At 41.4% G+C, this 18449-nt stretch overlaps 1 protein-coding gene across 7 annotated transcripts in view; it reads left to right on the forward strand.

Annotated features, from left to right (window-relative positions):
- MCTP2 (multiple C2 and transmembrane domain containing 2) overlaps positions 1 to 18449 on the forward strand; it is a 161682-nt gene that overhangs the window by 126568 nt on the left and 16665 nt on the right. For all 7 annotated transcript variants that reach the window (XM_039844054.1, XM_039844055.1, XM_039844056.1 and 4 more), the window contains 2 exons: positions 12211 to 12333; positions 14822 to 14863. In XM_039844054.1, the coding sequence (XP_039699988.1) occupies positions 12211 to 12333; positions 14822 to 14863 (165 nt within the window). The remainder of the gene's footprint in view (positions 1 to 12210; positions 12334 to 14821; positions 14864 to 18449) is intronic.

Here is an 18449-nt window from a genome sequence, read left to right on the forward strand (position 1 = left end):
GATTCAGGTTGATGTCATACGCTAAAAAATCATTCAGTGCGACACAGCCATACGATTGAAAGATTGTGTTAGGACATCGTGAGCTGCAGAATCACCACAGCCCAGTCCCTCATCTTTGTGAACGTCCTGACTGCTGACTGTCGTGTTGGGCACACAGCAGGCATCCAAGCAATGCGTCTCGGAAGAGTTCTGCGGACCGTCTGCTACCAGATGCTGCTTTCTCTTGATTCCAACTCCTCCTCTGACCAGAGCAGCCCGCGGCCCCATCAGAGGGCGGAATCCATAGACAGCCTACCAGCTTCATTATAATCGTGTCTGAGGTGTGTTTTCCTAGCGTTTTCTTGACCCGGCTCATCCAGAGGATGGTGCTAATTAGCAAAAGGGCCGAAAGGCAGGCAGTACTGGGAGAACGAGGGGAGGAGGAAGGGAGCTGGCAAATCTCTTGCCCTGATCAACAGGCCCTGAATCTGGGGCGGGAGCCGGGGGGAGCGGGTATTTTTGATTCTTAGAGACCTGAGTGCTCCCCCATCCCCATCTGTTTCCATATGTGACATGTCGATGCGCAAACATTTTGTACGATGCAAAAATGGAAACGAATATTTAGAGATGAAAGAGAGGGAGGGATAGAGGGATAGAGGGATAGAGGGATGGGGGTTGGGGGAGGGAGAGAGATGGGGGGAAAGGAGGGAAATATAGAGCACTGGTGTGTGCGAAAACAGTTAAAACCAATTTTCTGCTTTGCTTTTGACCTGTTGAAGAACCATGCTCAGCTCTCATATTTCTGGCTAATTTGATATCACCGTTTTTGTAGTCCAAGCTTTGTCATTTGTTCCTAAGCTGTCATTTTTATTAGTCTCTCTGGCTGATCTTTGGGCTCCCCATCAGGTGGCGTGTGTTCTCCTTGCCTGGCTGGGCTTGGCAAGCCAATGGCCCTTTTATTGCCGTGTGATGCAGGCGTGCTTGCTGAGGTAGCCTGTAATTAGACCCACCACAGGTGACAGTTACGAGAGAGCCTGGTAATCATTCTAGCTGCCCGATCTGATATTTATGGAGAGAAACCTTCTTTGTGGTCTGGTTAGGGTTTACTCTGCTGTATTGCACTTTTGCCATTTGATTTATGATTTAGGAAGGTGTGTTTTGCTATCTCTCCTCCAATCCTGCAGTTGAGTCACTGGCTTTTTAAATCACAGCTAATTTGTGGGGGGAAGGTTTTCTTTGGCCTGATATTCTGGATTTCATTTTTACGGGAAAAAAAATAAATAAATAAAGACACAGAGACAATTAAATCAAAATATGATTCACTATGTCATCATCAAGCCATGTTTCTGTGCAGTGTATACTGTTTTAATCTCACTGGGATTTTCTTCAGCCTCAAATCCATATATTTTGGGCCCTTTAAAGTGATTTTTCTATTTGTGCCCAAGCTTTAAAATTGTTTTTGTTTCAACTCATTGCTAAAGATGCTTCATTTTGTCAAGGAAAAACAAAAAGAAAGAAATACATTTCTTAGGTCAATTGGTGTTTAAACCAGGCCCCCATGACTGCTGTTTTAAGCCTGGAAAAGCATGGAACCACAGAATGTTAAATCGTAGGGTCTTCCGTGTTCATCCATTGAGGCGGTACTCAAAGGCTTGATAAAGTGATTTTCCAAGGCTTCATGACTTGTTTCCAGCCTCTGCACCATGTTGGCAGTGTTTGACCTTTGTGCTCATGAACTTGGGAATCGTGGTTTTAGTTCCTGAGTATGAAATGCATCAACAAAGTAGCCATGGACTTTTGTTATTAAAACACTTTTAAAAACACATTTTCCCTCAAGTCTTACATTTGGAAAATATTTTATAAGTCTGTAGAGTTGCTACTCTAGAGGAATAATATTCCCTGGAGGAACAAAAATTGGTGGTGTTACATCAGGTGCCTGACCCATCTCCTACTGCAGGTGAATCTTCCCCATTGATACTTTATGGTGATGGTGATGACGGTGAAGATGGTGACATGATGGTGACGATGATGATGATCTGTGTTTTTGTGTGTCGGAGGGGTTTAATTTTTGACTTCTGCTATTAATACTTACTCTTATATTATTGGGCTCCTATAACACTTACATTGAAATGTTATCTTACGTTCATTTTCCACTTAGAGAGCAACAGCATACTGAACATGTATTTGCCGAAAGCAACGTTTTTCCCCTCTAGTATAAGCCAGGTACATGCAGTTTTAAACTTTCCTGTAAACTATTCCATAGCCAAAGCTGCTTTACTTGGAAACCATTGAAGGCCTCACGTTTTTTGGTAAGGAAATTTTTATAAGCTAATTTCCCTCTCAGATTTTTATTTTGCAAAATAGACAACGTGATGTGTTAACAAATTAGCCGCCTGTGGCTTCAGTTAACTACACCTCTTTCAGTAAGTTTAATTTTACATTTCATTAATGATTTTTAAACGTTCAGTAATGTAAATGTTTTCAAAAGAAAAGCAATTGATTTCCTGGAAGTTTAGCACATGCACACGTGCGTGCATGTGCGCACACGCACACACACGCACACACACACGCACACACGCACACACACACGTGAGGGAGGCGGGGAGAAGAGAAGAAAGGAAATGGGAAAAGAAAAGGAATAGCAAAATAGCCTCGCTATTGCTCAAGTTCATTTCAAGATCGTCCTGCAGGTGGCGATAGAAACCTATAAATGATGAAAATCCCAAAGGTAAATTTCTGTGGACTGCTTTCTGGGGGAATTTAAATTCAGCAATTTATTTTTAATTTAATAGAATCATCTACAAACAGAAATCATTACATTAGGAAAAAAGGAAATTTCCATGTTGTGTAATCTCTGCTTTTATAATAAGTTTCTCAGGTATGCTGTGGCGTGTCATCTTTATGCACGAGGGGCGAGACCCAGATTACTGCTAAATTGGTACAGATTTGCTGTGGCAAAGAACCATATTAAGCCATTCTTTTCTTTTTTTCTTGATCTATAGCTAAAATTTGATGCCTATTCCATTGGTGAGGTTCATGAAATCCTTTCCGTTCGAGTTTTAAGATGCTTAGGCATAGTGCTGTGTATGTGTATCAAACCCAGAATATCAAGCCCAGTTGTCTCCAGAGGACATCTCCTTCCTCAGCTAATTGTTGAAGCTTAGTTTTAATCTGAGTGGGATCACTAATTTCTTGGAAGCTATTTTACCCAGCGATAAAAATACAACATAAACAATTTCTTTTAAAACATTAGAAAATACGGAGTGGATGTGATAACATTGTTTTTCAGTTATTTTTGTTATTTCATTTTGGACATTAGGCATTATCAAAGCAAAGTTAACGCATTCAGTAGATCATTCTTTCCTGCTAGTTAAGGTTCAAAAGTTCTTAAATTGCTTTTTGCGAATATATATTTTCATTTGCCATTTTTTCTTAAGTTTGGGTCTGAAAATGCTAACATTAAAGTGACTTGCTTAAACATAAAGCTAATTTTCAGCTCTCTTTTCTTGTAGTTTCATTTAAAAAACCTTCACAGTGCACATTTGCAAGTGGAAACTGCCTTGATTCTAAGAAAATGTAATTATTTTAGTTTAAATGCTCTAGGCTTGAGATATTGAGTGTCATCAGCGGACCACTGTGATGTGTCTTGAGCAAATGATTTCAGTCTCGTGTCTCTTCGGAACATTTCACTAGGTCTTACAGTGAAGTTTAAGACCAGTAAGGTCTTATATACTATACGATTGGATACAGAATTTCTTATAATAGAACAGGGAAAAAGAAAAAAAAGAAAAGAAACCCCCTAGCCTTCTCATATTCTGTTTCAATTGCTATTCCAATTACTCATGAGGGAGGCCAGTGGAAAGAAAGCAAGTCAGAGCCCCGGAAAACCTATTTCTCTCTCTTCATATAGAGAATATTCAGTTCTCTTCTCTGTTAGCGGCTGACCAGAATCTAATCCATTAAAAAAATATATCGTGGTAAGCAGTTCTTGAAAATGTTTATAATAAATGGTAAAAGCCAAGCTTCCACTGTGAGATTAGCAGTTGGAACAGGATGTGTTCATCAGGAAGTAGGCTGTAGCCTGACCAGTGCGTCCTGCCGTGTACCCTGCAGGATAAATGAAGATTTAAAAGCTTGCAGTGCAAGGAGTTTATTTGATTCCTCCTTTTGCTTTTTTTTTTTTTTTTGCATATTACAGTGTTGTTTATCACACATGGTATTTTCCTCAATGAATCTATTATGTAGTTCAGCTTATAGACGAAAAGCATCTAATGTTTAGGAGGTCACCCAACCCCGCCCCCACACACCCTGTGCTCATCAGACAACCTATGCATATTAATGTAACTGATGCACTTTTACAGAATGGACTTTGTAGCTTGAAAAAATAAGAGAATTGTGAAAGACTATTTTCTGGAAATTTGGACTCACCCGCACCCCCCATCTTAAAGATACAGGAAATGCTGTTGAGGATTATGGTGATTTTCCTGCTTTTTGCTTGATTGCAGTCCAGTGTCAGCTAGTGGACAGCAGTGCTCATGAATAATGCCTTGTACGGGGATGATACCTGTAGTATCACACGCAGAGTGACTAAGAGATCAAACACCAGGGCTAAAAAGCCTTAGGGAAGCATTATGTGTCTGAGGTCTGATCTATTGTCTGGGAGGTCGGAGAGTGTTAATGCACTCTGCAAAGATTACACTCCCTCTCTAATTGCTCCGACACTTCCTTAAAGGATTTAAACAGTCAGGAAAGGTGACACTCCTTGTCAATTTTTGTCTTCTGCCTGCAGTTGAAGTTTACCTGTCTTTCCACTGAGACCACTAGATCAAGTAACCTAGTCAGTGTCAAAGGCAGAAACTCCGAATTGAGAGTGAAAGCAGTGAGAGCCGTTATTTACAGTTCCATTATTACTCACTCTTTAAATGCTTTGCATTCCATTCTGGTGTTTACATTGTGAAAACGACAGCATATCTGTGTTCGAAAAGGGGGGCGTTTGGTGAAAAGAATCCAGGGTTTCACAGTGACTTCCGATCGGGCTTGTTTTCGTCTTGTCTCCGTGCCACGAGGCCCAGGGTGGCATTTTGCATTTAGGTTATTTCAGTGAAAGATGTGGAGAATAGTGAACTTCAGATCTTCCTCTGTGCCTCCTCCCCTACCAACGCAACACACACACACGCACACGCACACCCACACGCACACGCACACACACACAGTCACTCCATTCCAAAATACTTCTCCTGAATTAGGCGTGTACAAGACTGACCCACGCATGGGACCTGATCACTTTGTCCAGACCATCATTTTACACTTCAAACGTACACACACATTTTTCAAAAGCTCTCCTCCCTGCACTAGAGAATGCTTGCTCTGATGCCAGCTTGCCATGTGTCCCAGAGCTGACACAGTCATTTTATCAGACTCTGTATCTCTTACATTGTTTTGATTATAGCTCAGTATTTTCTCAATGACACTGAAAAGCTTCAAGGAAGGTTTTACCAGCTCTTCCACCATGGCAGTTTAGGGAATATTGGGGATCTGTACGTTTGAGAGAGCATATTGAACTCCTCAAATTCACAGTGCGTATTGCTGTGGGAAGGGGGAGTGCAGGCCTGCGTTTGGCCCTGAGCGTTTTCTACCCCCTGTGCAGTCGCATCAGTGAGAGGTAAGAATTCCTCTAAGATCAGTTCAGATCGCTAATATACGTGGCCCAGAGCCTGCAATAGAACATTGACGTAGCTTCCTTGGGAGGATTTCCTGTAATTCAAGATGGTAGTCTGAGTGATGGGTGTAGAAGGATTTTTTTTAAAAAGAGAAATCCTTGTTTGTCCCATGGGATTTTCACACTTTTCAGCTGACGGCACTGTATTTTATTCATGCTGTAGAAAGCTGTCAGTGCATTCGTTGTTCGTGTCTCCTGAAGACTCTGAGCAGATGACGGGAAAATCGCTAGAGGGGGGAAAATACATTTGAATCGACATCTTCAGAAGAGCATTTCTCCAGTGTCTCCCGTCCCTGCCCGTGCATGGACTGGTCCTCGCACCCTTCCTTACTGCGTGTTCTCCCGCACCATCGGCAGATTACACTGAACGTTTCATCTGTATATAAAAATTAAAAATTCAAACAAAAATCTGGCCCGCACGAAGAACAGGCCCTTTGGGCATATGGTTCATTATGCATATTCGTTTAATTACTAAAACACTTGGGACGGCTTTCCTGCCCTTGCTTTCAACTTGCAAAGTTGGATCGCTCCTATTGCACAGAAAATGTAGCACAGGATTCGGTTCTGAAGGAGGAAAAAAAAAAAAAAGGAAAGGAAATCAAAAAGGAGCCTTCGAAGAAATTATTGGAATTCACCGAAAGGAGGTGTGATTCTCAGTCCGAGACGGACGGAAGTAGGAATTTCTCTCTCTCTCTTCCTTTCCTCTTTTTGTCTCCTCCTCCCTCCCATTCCTCCTGCGCCCCTGGAGCCTCGTTTGACTGCGGTTCGTCTATATGACTGCGAGCAGGGTAGGCAGGCGAGACCTCGGATTTAGGTTTCAAGTCCATTTCTTCTGAGCAGCTCGAGTCTCAGGATGCAGCTAAGTTTTACTGGAGAGAAAGAGTGCAATGAAAAGTGTGACTTTAATTGATTTTTCAGGGCAAACAGGTGCTGATAGTTTAGCTAGGCCCTAGCCTCAGTGCCACTCCTCATTTGGGCCTGCACATATAATAGCTTTATTAAAAGACACAGTCTCCTGGCTTTGCTGTTACCTGAACATCTGCCTCTTTTTTTTTTTTAACTTTTTAACTTGTCAAATATTTTGGTCTGTGCTTAAGTGGATCGGATCCTAAAAAAGCCGATGATGACTTTATTTTCTCTTCATGTCATCAAACTTACTATTTTTTTGTTTGAAGTTAGAGACTTGAAAATTCGAACAGCATGTCTAAATGGGATCGTGGTTCCAGTTTTTTTTTTTTTTTTTTTTTTTTTGCTGGTTGTTGTTTTGAGCTCATTTATTTACACGATGCGACAGATTTTGAACATAACGGGCCAAAAATTGAATTTGTCGTTGCTGGGTTGTAATTTGAACTTTTATGTCGGTAAGCTAACGACGGTTTAAGTGAAGGAGTGTGTGTGCGTGAGTATGCGTGTGTGCGCGCACATACACGCGTACAGACTGGATTTGGGGTTTCTTCCTGGTTTATGGTGCTGTCTCAGTGTTGTGGGAAAGCTGCTTGGACTCCTGCTCACAATCAATTCGGGACTCCTAAAAACATAACTAAGGAAAGGAAGATCCAAACTTTGGCGCCGTTTTTGTTTTTAGTGGCAAGTATGATACAAACACAATTTTCTTTGTGATTGAGCAAATAGGCAGTCTATCTGATGAACCATCTAAGACAGTCTTGACAATGATTCCTAACAGAATTGTACTTTGCCGTAAGTAGCACTGCTTGCTAATCGCTATTGGAGGGTTCTCGAATTAAGGCACCGTTGTCTGTTCTAAGCATGCTGAGCATGTACCGAGCTGTTGCAGGCTTGATGTGAACTTCCTGCAGCCCTCCTGCATTTAGTGCCAGAAATAGAGCAAGTGGAGGGACTTCACACAGCGAACGGCTCTGCTCTATCGCTGCACTCACGCGAATTGGATTCACTTGGCGTTATTACCCAGAGCCTTTTCTTCTGTGTTCATTCCGATCCAATCTTCCTACGAACACGAAGGAGAAAGTCGCCTTAAATTTAAGGTTTTAGTCGCGATTGCAGCCTCGTGCTCACGTGCCCGAAGTCAGAGAACACTTTCAGAGAACGCTTTGTCCACTTAGAGTACTATGAGGGCCCCATCGGACTTCCGCCACGGAGGGTGCCGACAATTACGCCTCCGAAATAAGTGAGACACTTATCGGTCCATTTAATGGAATTTTTTTCTTGACCTCTTCAAGATACCCAGCTTTATGGGGAATAAATAAATGTGTGAGGATTCCACCCCCTGCCCCCTTTCCTTAATCAGAGCAGAGAATTTGCCGATGGCTTTGAAAGATGTATTTACCAAAATCAGACTTTCAACTGCTCAACTACTGGCTTCTGCAAAAACGCATGAGAAATTTATTGTCTGATTCTAGACCTGAAATTAAGATCATTTTAGGGAGAAAAAAGCCAGTAGTTGCAGCACATTATATGCTTTCTGTCTTTCTTTTAGTTTAGTGCTTTTCTACTTTTGAAACTAGCTGCTCTGCCTTTATGAGTGCTCTGGGGATTTTTATTGGGCCATCAATGATTGTTTGACGTTTTTCTACTTACATAAAATCATCAAGAAATGTAAAGTATAGGGTGGCCAGTAGCATGGTGCAAACAATGGGACTTTAATAAATGTTTCATATTCAAAAGAGAAAAAGATGACATATTTAGTAAGAAACTTATGTGTAAATACAGGTTGGAAGCATTTTAATTTCTGTTTAAAAAAATCCCATAGTACATTTAAAAGGGTCAAATAAAAGTCAGTAAAGTTCGATGTCTAGAAGAGTACAGTCTAAAGATCTCTAATTTATATTTAATATTAATTTATATTTAATATTAGAGTTACATGACTGTAATGTAATTGTGAAACTGCCACTTTGAAAATTATATACCTTGTTTATTTAAACAGTCATAAAGGATAATAAAAGTGAAAAATGCATAATCCAGGTATCTTTCTGCAAAAGCAATGGGTTATTCCCACAGAAAACTAGAACTAGTGGATGGAGTTTTGTCTCCAAGAGACAAGGCAAGGCAAGTCACCCCGTTTGATTCCCCCTGCCTAACCTCAGGGGACTGACTTGGTCATTCTATATCATGTAGAAATGGCCGAAGACATGCCAAGTAATCACCAGAAGGTGGTATATTTCGATGCACCTGGATCTCAAGAAAACACACTTAATGAATATTGATTCGGTAAACTTTCTACATATTATGGCAACCAGAACATGACTTAGAGATGCAGGTTGAAATATGAAGTTTTTATTAGAGAACAGAGGAGAAAAGTGAGGATCAGGACGGGAATAGGCATTTCAGTTCTGGGCCTGATCTGAATTGAGGTTCTCGCATTATTGGGGTGTATTTTCCCTTGCCTCTTTCTGAGTGGAGACTAGACCTTTCATAATTCCCCTATGTGTGTTCACCCCTTTTACATTATACTACTTTACTCATTTTCTATTGTTACTTTAACAAATTATCACACAAGTAAAGGGCTGAGACGACGCACACTCATTATCTCACCGTAATAGAGGTCAGGAGTCTACCGCAGGTCTCGCTGGGCTAACGTCAAGGTGTCAAAAGGGCTGTGCTTTATTCTGGTGGGTCTAGGGGATCTGTTTTCTTTCCTTTTCCAGCTTTGAGAGGCCACCCACATTCCTTGGCTCATGGCTCCTTCCTCCATCTCCAGATCCAGCAAAGAGACTTCACGTGGCATCACTCTGACCTTGCTTCTGCCCTCCCATTTTCTCCTGTCTTCTTCTGCCTCTGTTTTCCACGTTTAAGGACCCTTATGATTACACTGGATTCAACTAGATATTCCAGGATGATCTTTCTATGCTAAGGTCAGACAGTTGGCAACCTTAACTCCATCTGGGATGGTCATTCCCCTTTGCAGTGTAATATCTTCACAGGGTCTGGGGAACAGGGCATGGCATCCTTAGGGCACCATTATTTTTCCTACAGCTAGGTCCTTCTCAACTGTCTTTTGTTCCTGTTGCTTCCTGACAGATAAGAATTTCTGAAGTCACTGCTGGTTCCTTGCATAGGAAGTAATTTAGTGAAAGGAATAAATTTGGGATAAAGGAAGAGGTCAGGGACTATGGACATTTTAACCTGAGAGTGGCTGGCAGGGTTGCAGTTACAAATATACGAACGTCACATGTTGACAGCAACTTGAAAGATTTCGGTATTTGGTTTGCTCAATCTGCTTCCTCTGTGGCTGCTCGTATGTGTCTGGAGGGCTGGAGATTGAGGAGGGAGCTAGGTGCCCGTCAACCCTGTAGATCATGTGTACAATCCCAATGGGGAGAGGAAGAGATGGGCCTCTTCCAGGGGCCAATCAAAAGGGGTAAAGGGAGCAGGAGTGATGTGAAGGGCTGTCCGGGACTCAGGTAATTCCTGGTGAGCGGGCGAGTGTAACTGGGCATAAAATCCATGGCCTTTCTCCACAGGACTTCCCACAGTTAGTCAAATGTCAAGCCATGTTTAATGTATGTTTAAAAATATCCCTTAGCATCGCCGAGAAAAGCGTTCTTGTCCTTTCTTCTGGGCTATTTCTTCCTAAAAATTTTCCTCAGTTTCTCATTTCCTCACCCCATTCCCATAATTAAGGGTACTTTGCTAACAGAATTATCTAGTTAAATATTAAATCCTATTATTTCTCTACTTAAAAATCCATAAATGACTTCCCATGTAGTTTAGGACCACATCTTCAGCTAAGTACCGTGACATACAGGTCTTTCCACCAACTGACCTCTCCGTAGTTCCCTGACCTCATCTCCAGCCCCGTCCTCCTAGGACCTAGCCCCGCTGGATGCTCTTACCGTCTCCAGGCATGCGACGCCTTTAAAAGGGTTTACTGCTGTCACGTCTTTTTGGTTATTCTGTCTTTCCCCTGCTGAACTGTCAGTCTTGTCTCAGGACTGCCACTGTCTAGCATCGGGCCAAACATAAAGTGATACCTGAGTAAGTGTCTTCTTATTGAACCAATGAACGACCTGAGTGCTTTTCTACAGAAATAATTGGTGGAGACCAAACAGATCTTAGTTTTCTTCACGTTTATATCACTGTCCGTTCGACTTAGACGTAGTCATCCACCTGCTTTAAGAAGCATGATGATGATAGTGACTCTTTGCTTCCTGTACTTGCTTACATTTTACCTGCTTGACCCGTGTGGGCATTTGGGTTTGTAACTCTTGACAGTGGTTAGCAATCTGAAACTGATGTAAACTTAGCAGTGTTTCACGGGCTCATATATATGACACAAGACCATAAATAAATTGTGCCTACTTCTCGGATTAGTCGAGGAAAGAATGTATCAAGTGATAGGACTCGACCTTGTTTTGTTTATTTGTTTGTTTTTTAATAGGACTTTTGAGAGTTATTCAGAGACTTCGCTTCATGGAATTTGGCTATTTTCTAGTCTTAAATCCACTCACAAAGGGCAGGGAGACAGAATCTTAAAATAATTTCAAATGAGGAGATGCCAAAGTATTGGGGGGAAATAGCCATGTTTGTGACTTATTATGTTTTCTTATTAATAAGAAAGTATGTACATATTCAAAATGGGCACTAGAAGCATCTTAATTAAATTCAGGGACAATGATATGCCTTTCAGCAGTTCAATTTAACATTGCTTTGTTAGTAGTAATAAAATTAAGAATGAAAAAAGTAACTTGTAGATATTAGAAAAGAGGAAACAAACAATTCTTTATTTGTAGATTATGGAACTATATTCTTGGAAACCCCCAAAGAATGAAATGAAAAGCTATTTGGAACAATAAAAAATTCAGCAAAGTTACTAATTAAACAAATTAATATATACAAAATATTAGCTTTTATATGCAAACAATTACCTGTTTGAAAACATAGTAGAAGAAATGATTAAATTTATCATAGCAACCAAAAAATAAACCAGAAACATATATCTGCAAAGAGAAAACTTTGAAACGGTAGAAAAACTTTTTAGTAATAGGTAAGACGGTACTGTTCAATACGGCTCAGTATTTGAGATACAATAATTTGCCTCTTCTAAGTTGGTATAAGTGTGACTTTTTTCAGCACTTACGAATGGACAGCTGATAACTGCAAATTATCTTATTTCATCTTCTGGACTACCTGTGAGTTTGAAATGAAAGTGAGGCTTAAATTTTGAAATACTTCGCCCGAGAGTTCACGCTTGCCCCATAAAATAAATACCACGTATTCTTTCCTTATTTGTACAGGACTCCTGTATCTGTCCATTCTAGTGCGTGACTGTGACTCGTTTCCATGTCCTCCCTATTCTATTGCGAGTTCTAAAACTACACTAATTGTTGAATGTCAGTGAGTGAGTGAGTGCGTGTGTTTGAGAGTGTGTGTGTGTGTGTGTGTGTGTATGTGTGTGTGTTCACTTGATTATTTCTAAAAGATACTGTATATTGAGAGAGAGTCCCCGGTTGACTTTTTTCGACCCAGTAACTAGGATTTAAGATCGCCCCCTTACCGTTTCCTCAGGCAGTGATCTGGTCTTGTCTTCCCACCAGGTATTTCTGGTCACTGTCTGGAATTTTGAACTGTACATGATCCCCCTGGCCTTACTGCTGCTTTTTGTCTACAATTTCATCAGACCCGTGAAAGGGAAGGTCGGCGGCATGCAGGACAGCCAGGTGAGCAACGCTTCCAATAATTCTGACCTGTGACTGGGGAGAATGTTAGCGATGATAAACCACCAGCAGCCCCGGCACCAGAACGTCGCCCAGGTCCATGTGGTCTGAGACTTGCGGGGCCACCCTGCACGTATATCCATGCTGTAGTGAGACTCTCCCATTGGGTGCGATCCGGAGCCTGCCTTCTGTGGCATCGTAGGTGTCTGAGTCTTGGTCCACGGTCTTAGCGTGAGGAGAGCCCTCTGGCTCGTGGGCATCATTTCCACACTAGCAGAACCAGAGCACGTCTAGCTCTCCATGTGGTCACTGTGAGGGACATTCCCAGCCACCAGGGAAAAGCCTTTGGTGGCTCCCTGAAAGTGGGTGGGCCTGGGTCCCTCTATTCTCGAGTGCCCAAGTTTTTGTTGTAAGTCTCAGATCGCCCATGGCGTTGAAGGTAGCACTGGCCAGGCCTCTTCCCCTCTCGCCCCAACCCAGATGGCCTCCTGCTCTGGGTGAGCAGGGACTCGTAGTTCTGGACTTGCTCGATGCTATAGTCTTGGCATTCCAGATTCAAGAACCAAGTTGTTGTGTTTTGTTGTTGTTGTTGTTTTGTTTTTTAATCTGAGGTTTTGAGACTTAATAGCAGATTAGCCTTACATGGGTTTTTCAAGACTCAAAAGGCTGACCATCCTCACCAATTTTTCCTTATAATGTTCTCATTTTTTAAAAATCTCTGAAATAATGGATATTAAAGGGATATTTTTAGTGTCCTTTGGGATATAGGGGAAGTGGGGGAAATGGGTGTTTTTATCAGGGAGTAAAACCTTGAGCAAATTTAAAATTCCATTTTGTTTAATTTTTGATTGTTTAATGCAGTGGGCATGGGCGTAAGTCAATAATGAGGATCCTAAAGATGCTAGAACCACCTAATAAATATCTTTAAAGTACAGGTTCATTTAAGGATTAAGTTTCACAGAGATATAAATGAAAGAAATTTTTACAGAGAAACATCTGTAATAAAAATGCTGTCAACTAACATTTTTACCATTTTAAATCAGATTTTGTTACATGTATGATGTATATAGTTATAGCATGTATGTGTGGTGTACATATGTGCATATGCGTATGTGTTTAAAGTATATATAAACGTATACCTTGGTACACAATTAATTTACAAAACAGTACGCAATTAATTTACAGAACAGTTCCAATTCATTACCTAATTCAATCTTGACAACGCACCCGTGAAGGAGGCAAGAAATACTATTTTCATTTTGTGCTCGATAAAATTAAGGCTCAGACTGGCACAGCGATTTGCCCAAAGTCACACAGCAAGACTGTGTCTCAAGCTGAAGACCTCTACGTCGTAATTAGTGTTTTCTTCTCCTATAGCATGTTTTCACTACATTCGTTTTTATCCATTTGCTTTCATGAAACATGGATGCTGCCGACAGTGAATAGGTTAGTTCCCCAGCATCAGTGAGTGTCACACGAGCTGCTAGTTGAAGCGCGTGGGTATTCCGGGAGGAAATGTGGTACCAGCCCCCGAGAAAGTGCTTGATGACTGCTCAGTGGTGTGGTGGAGTTTAGTGGAATACTCCTGGGTCCTTCAGAGTTCCTCCCTTTTAAGAGCATGATGTTGACAAATCCTTTTTCTGTGGGAACAATGAATGCTAAACGGTGTGCCTGACCTCCGCAAGGTTAAGCAGAAAGGTAAGGGTTCAAGCGGGAAGGAAACTCTGCTTGTCTGACACCCAGCATTCTGTACGAGCTGCTGAATCCATTTAATTGCGAACCAACATGCGTTGGCTTCTACATATTGCTGTGATCTGATTGAAATTTACCTATTAAATAGTCAAGATTTCTAAACTAATCTGAACCAGTCCGTTTGCATCACAGCCAGTGCTGTGGCCCCTGAACGGAAGCCAGGCACCCTTGAAACCAGAGCAGAGCCTGAGTTTCCTTCCCTCACCTCCCCCCACCCTGAACCCGAAGCCCAAGGAAAATAATAGTACCATATAGAAACCTGTAACTTATTCTTGCGATTGATTATATTCAGACTAATGCATTTGCTACTGTCTAATGTTTCAGTAATGGCCCCAAAGGAAAAGAGAAATCATTATAACAATGAGTTTAGCACAAACGGAGTATGGTATTCTCAGCCTTAACGTAGCAGTTGGTTCATTTGTCAGAATAAGAACAAAACTCTTTGCAGAAAGTACAACTCGGCAATGTATTTTTAAAGCTGGATGCTGTCAAAGGGCAGTCTCCTAATAGCTTTATTTATAGTTAAGTTTTATGTAGATTAAGCATATTGTTGATAGTTTTGCCATGGTGTCCCTGAACTTTAAAAGTGTTATTTTTTTAAAGAGCTTATAAAGTATTTTAAAAGCACTAGTGCTTAAATTATGTAGGAAAACTTTAAAAAATGTGTCTAAGTTTAATTTGCATTTGCTCATTTCAGTATTTGAATATTTTATTAACCAATTGTGCTTTTTCCTTGTAGGAGAGCACAGACCTAGAGGATGAGGAGGAGGAAGATGACAAGGTGGGTGTGCTCAAGAAAGAACATGCAAAGGGACATTGATATTTTCAGCAGATAGCATTCCTCCAGCTTGAGTCAAACTCCGACTTTTTTCTCAGTACTATAGAGTGACCCATATATTAATATTCTTGTAATTTAAAAAAGATACCCTTTTTAAAGTTTTTTTTTTTAATTCTTAAAAAAAAACAAGGATGAAAAGGGGTAAAATATGACGAATAATCTAAATATCGTAAAAAGCGTACCTATAAGAGACCTGTCATTAGATGAAATTGAAGATGTGCCTTCTCCTTGGTGTATCAAATGCAGGTGAGACGTGGCCGAGGAAGTCACAAGTAAATCAAGTGAAATTGCTCTTCCTTTGGGTTCACGTCCGCGCTCTGTGGGGTGGTCACCCACTTCAGGGCCTGTCACTTTCCCAGCTGTTGCTGGCACCGCTTTCAGCTATATGTCTGTGTACATCTGTCCTTTCTCTTCCCCCGGGAGAATCTCTCAAATCTGCTGCTTTTGTTGTCATTATGCTTTCAGACAAACCTTCTGGAATAAAATGAAAAAAAAAAAAAAAAAAGAAAGAAAGAAATGCCAGATGAGATGCTACTAGCTTAATGGACTTCAGTCCCCTTGAACCTGTGGGTTTATGGGGCTCGTTATAGGAGGCTTGAGGAGGAGGAAAAGGTCAAAAGGCAGAATCTCGAGAGTTAAGTATCCAATCTAAAATTCCCAGGAAATAAAAATGAATTTAAAAGCACTGGCTCCGTGACATGAACAGCCTTAAAATTAATCAAGAGAGCCAGATGCTTTTGCCCATTTGAAGCAAATTGGGTGAATTACAAAGTAAATCTTATTTGTTGTGCTAAAATGATCATTAATAGGAAAATAATAAAATAAAACAGTAAAATATTTCTTAAATGTGAATTGACCTTTTTCAGAATAAAGTCACACAGATGCAACTTTTTCCTTGATGAATTTACGTGAGTGGCTTCTGGGTGATGTCACTCCATGAACATTAAAAACAGTCCTAGCCAAGCTAATAGGATGTTTTACCGAAGGAAACACAAGTCTTAATGAAATTATTTTGAACCTACACTAGGAAAAATTCTAAATTTTAGTAACAAAGGCTTAAAAATAAGAAAGATTTCTTTCTGTTGGGCCAAACATTTTTAAAGGGGTGACCCACAGAATAAACTGCCCTTCAGAGATCATTGTGACCCACGTATATCTGCCCATCTGATAAGGTCAGCATCCCACAGGAAGACAATGAAGGAAAAATGGGGTTCAGTAAATTAGCAGGCAACAGATTGAGACCAGTGGCTGTCAAGGTCTAATCTTACACTGAGGTGCCTCGTGGGCTATCTGGGGGCCTGGGGTCTGGAGGTGGAGCCGTCTGGGCTGTGCTTAAGCCTCTCTGGGCAAAGACGGCTGAGTTGGAACTGTAGCATCTTCATGGATGAGCCTTGGAGCTACTGCGTTCACGCAGGCGTGGCCCTCCACACGGTCCCACCCTGAGGCTGTCAGTAATAAGACCCTCCTCACTTTCGCCGGGGCAGTTTTGTTCTTGAGATGCTTTGATTGTAATATTTATTTTCATAAGGTCTTTAATGGCCACAGCGTGGTCATGTTTGTTTTGCTTCCTTGATTTTCTATTTCTATGAAGTCTTGTAGAGGAATAAGCCTAAAACGGAACTTGGACTCCTATTCATGCCTCTTCCGCTTAGCACAACCCTCCTGCTGGCAGAGGACACTGGCGAACCTCGCCGTCCTTGTCCCTGTCTTTTCTGTCTTACTTCTCTAAGACATTTGGAAAGTAGAGGGATTTTCGACTTCAGACTTCCGGAGCACACATCATCCACATCCATACTACAAGCTGTTATTTCTTCTCCATGCGTCGCAGCCTCCACAACTGAGATGTGCTCCTCACTGGCCTGCACACGCAGGCACCGGGCCACTCCCCTCCCCCTGCGCTGCATCGAAGGGCTTACCCACACAGCCCTTCTGGCTTCTGTTGCGTGTTAGACATGACAGACCATGCTTCTGGGAACTGTTACACACCCAGTGAGAGATGAACTGTTTACAAATTATAAACACACAGCCATTTCCTTCCAAACCAGAAGAAGAGAGTAAACTCCTTTCTATCCAAACTATCCATCTTGAAAGTGACACTCCTTAATTGCCAGCGCCCCTTCCCACCAAATACCGTCACAGGCAACTGTGGAGATGAAAGCAGGCTGCAGGCCCTTGGCACAACTTCCTCAGGAGATGGACGCGTTCCCATATTCGGCCTGTCTCCAGTGCACAGACCAGGACACGGTCTGGGGTCTGTCATACCTTTATTGTCTGGAACAGGGATTGCTGTAAATGACATCACCGCAGCCTCTCGCCCCTTCTCGTTGCTGAAAGCCCATGGTGCCGACCTGCGTTAGAAACCAAATTAGACCCCACAGTTCTGCCTGCCTTCCTTTTATGCGCTTTCAGTTAATAGCATAGAACTTTCAGGAACTAGTTTTTGGCTTTTGGAGAACTAAAAGTCCAAACAGAACTTTGAAGAGAGGAGATTTTTTTTTCTTTCTTATACCTGATAGGCCACACAAGAAATTGCTTGTTAGAAGTATAGTTTGCTGGGGACCCTGGAACACAGATAATGGCTAGGGTTCAGCCAACAGCAATCAGCTGACATTTCCTATTTGTATTAGATTCCATACGTGGAATTCTTCTCCGTGGACCTTATTTGTACGGATGGATTACAATGAAAATTGCATTAATTTTCTACACAGTAAAGGTCAGTAATTGAAGCATGAACCAAGAAACTATTGTGCAAAATGCTGTATTTCTACTTAAGAAAGGTCATGCAAAGCAATAATATCTTGTTTTCATTGTGGAAGGTATAAATACTTGCATTAGAGTTTCTTTCTTTTTCCAGCCCCACAATTACTTACATAGACTATTTCAGCATTTACTATTAACACCAGGAAGAAGAAATCATAAGGGCATGTAATAATAATAAACCTGCCTATTGCTATCATAAAAAACTTCACAGTGATGACTGCATTGCGGGTTGGTTGGTTTTTAGCTCAGCTCTCAGAAACAGGGCTTGAATGAGCTGTCCTTTTAGGATGATCAGTGAGTTCACAATAGTGGGGTGGGGGGGAGTTACCCTTTCATATTAATTATGGGTAAAAAACACATGGATTTTCTTTTAAGAAAATGCGGAATAGCTAACGCACTTTTGTTGATCGGTCGTGGAACATGTTATCATGAAAGGATGCCGATAAATATATCCTCTTTTCACAAGTTAGGATGTCATTATGAAAATTTACATACTTTTTAAACTGTCGATTTCAGTATTTGAAAATAGTTTCCATCATCCAGACTGATTAGCCCACTCCTCACTCCCCAGGCAGAGCCTTCTTAGAGAGAGAAGCACGTGGCGTATGTCTTCAGAAGGAGTTTGCTGTAGATTAATGTGCATAGTCCTTTGGGTGAGCTGGATGGGTCCATCATGCCTCATTCCCTGTGTTTTCTTGTCTCCAGAGAGAGAACTTGGTCTGTAGTATGTCACCCGGGGGAGACTGTCGTTCTCAGAGGAAGTCTCCTT

This window comes from Pteropus medius, unplaced genomic scaffold, assembly GCF_902729225.1.
Source record: "Pteropus medius unplaced genomic scaffold, Ma_sr-lr_union100, whole genome shotgun sequence".
Lineage (NCBI taxonomy): Eukaryota > Metazoa > Chordata > Mammalia > Chiroptera > Pteropodidae > Pteropus > Pteropus medius.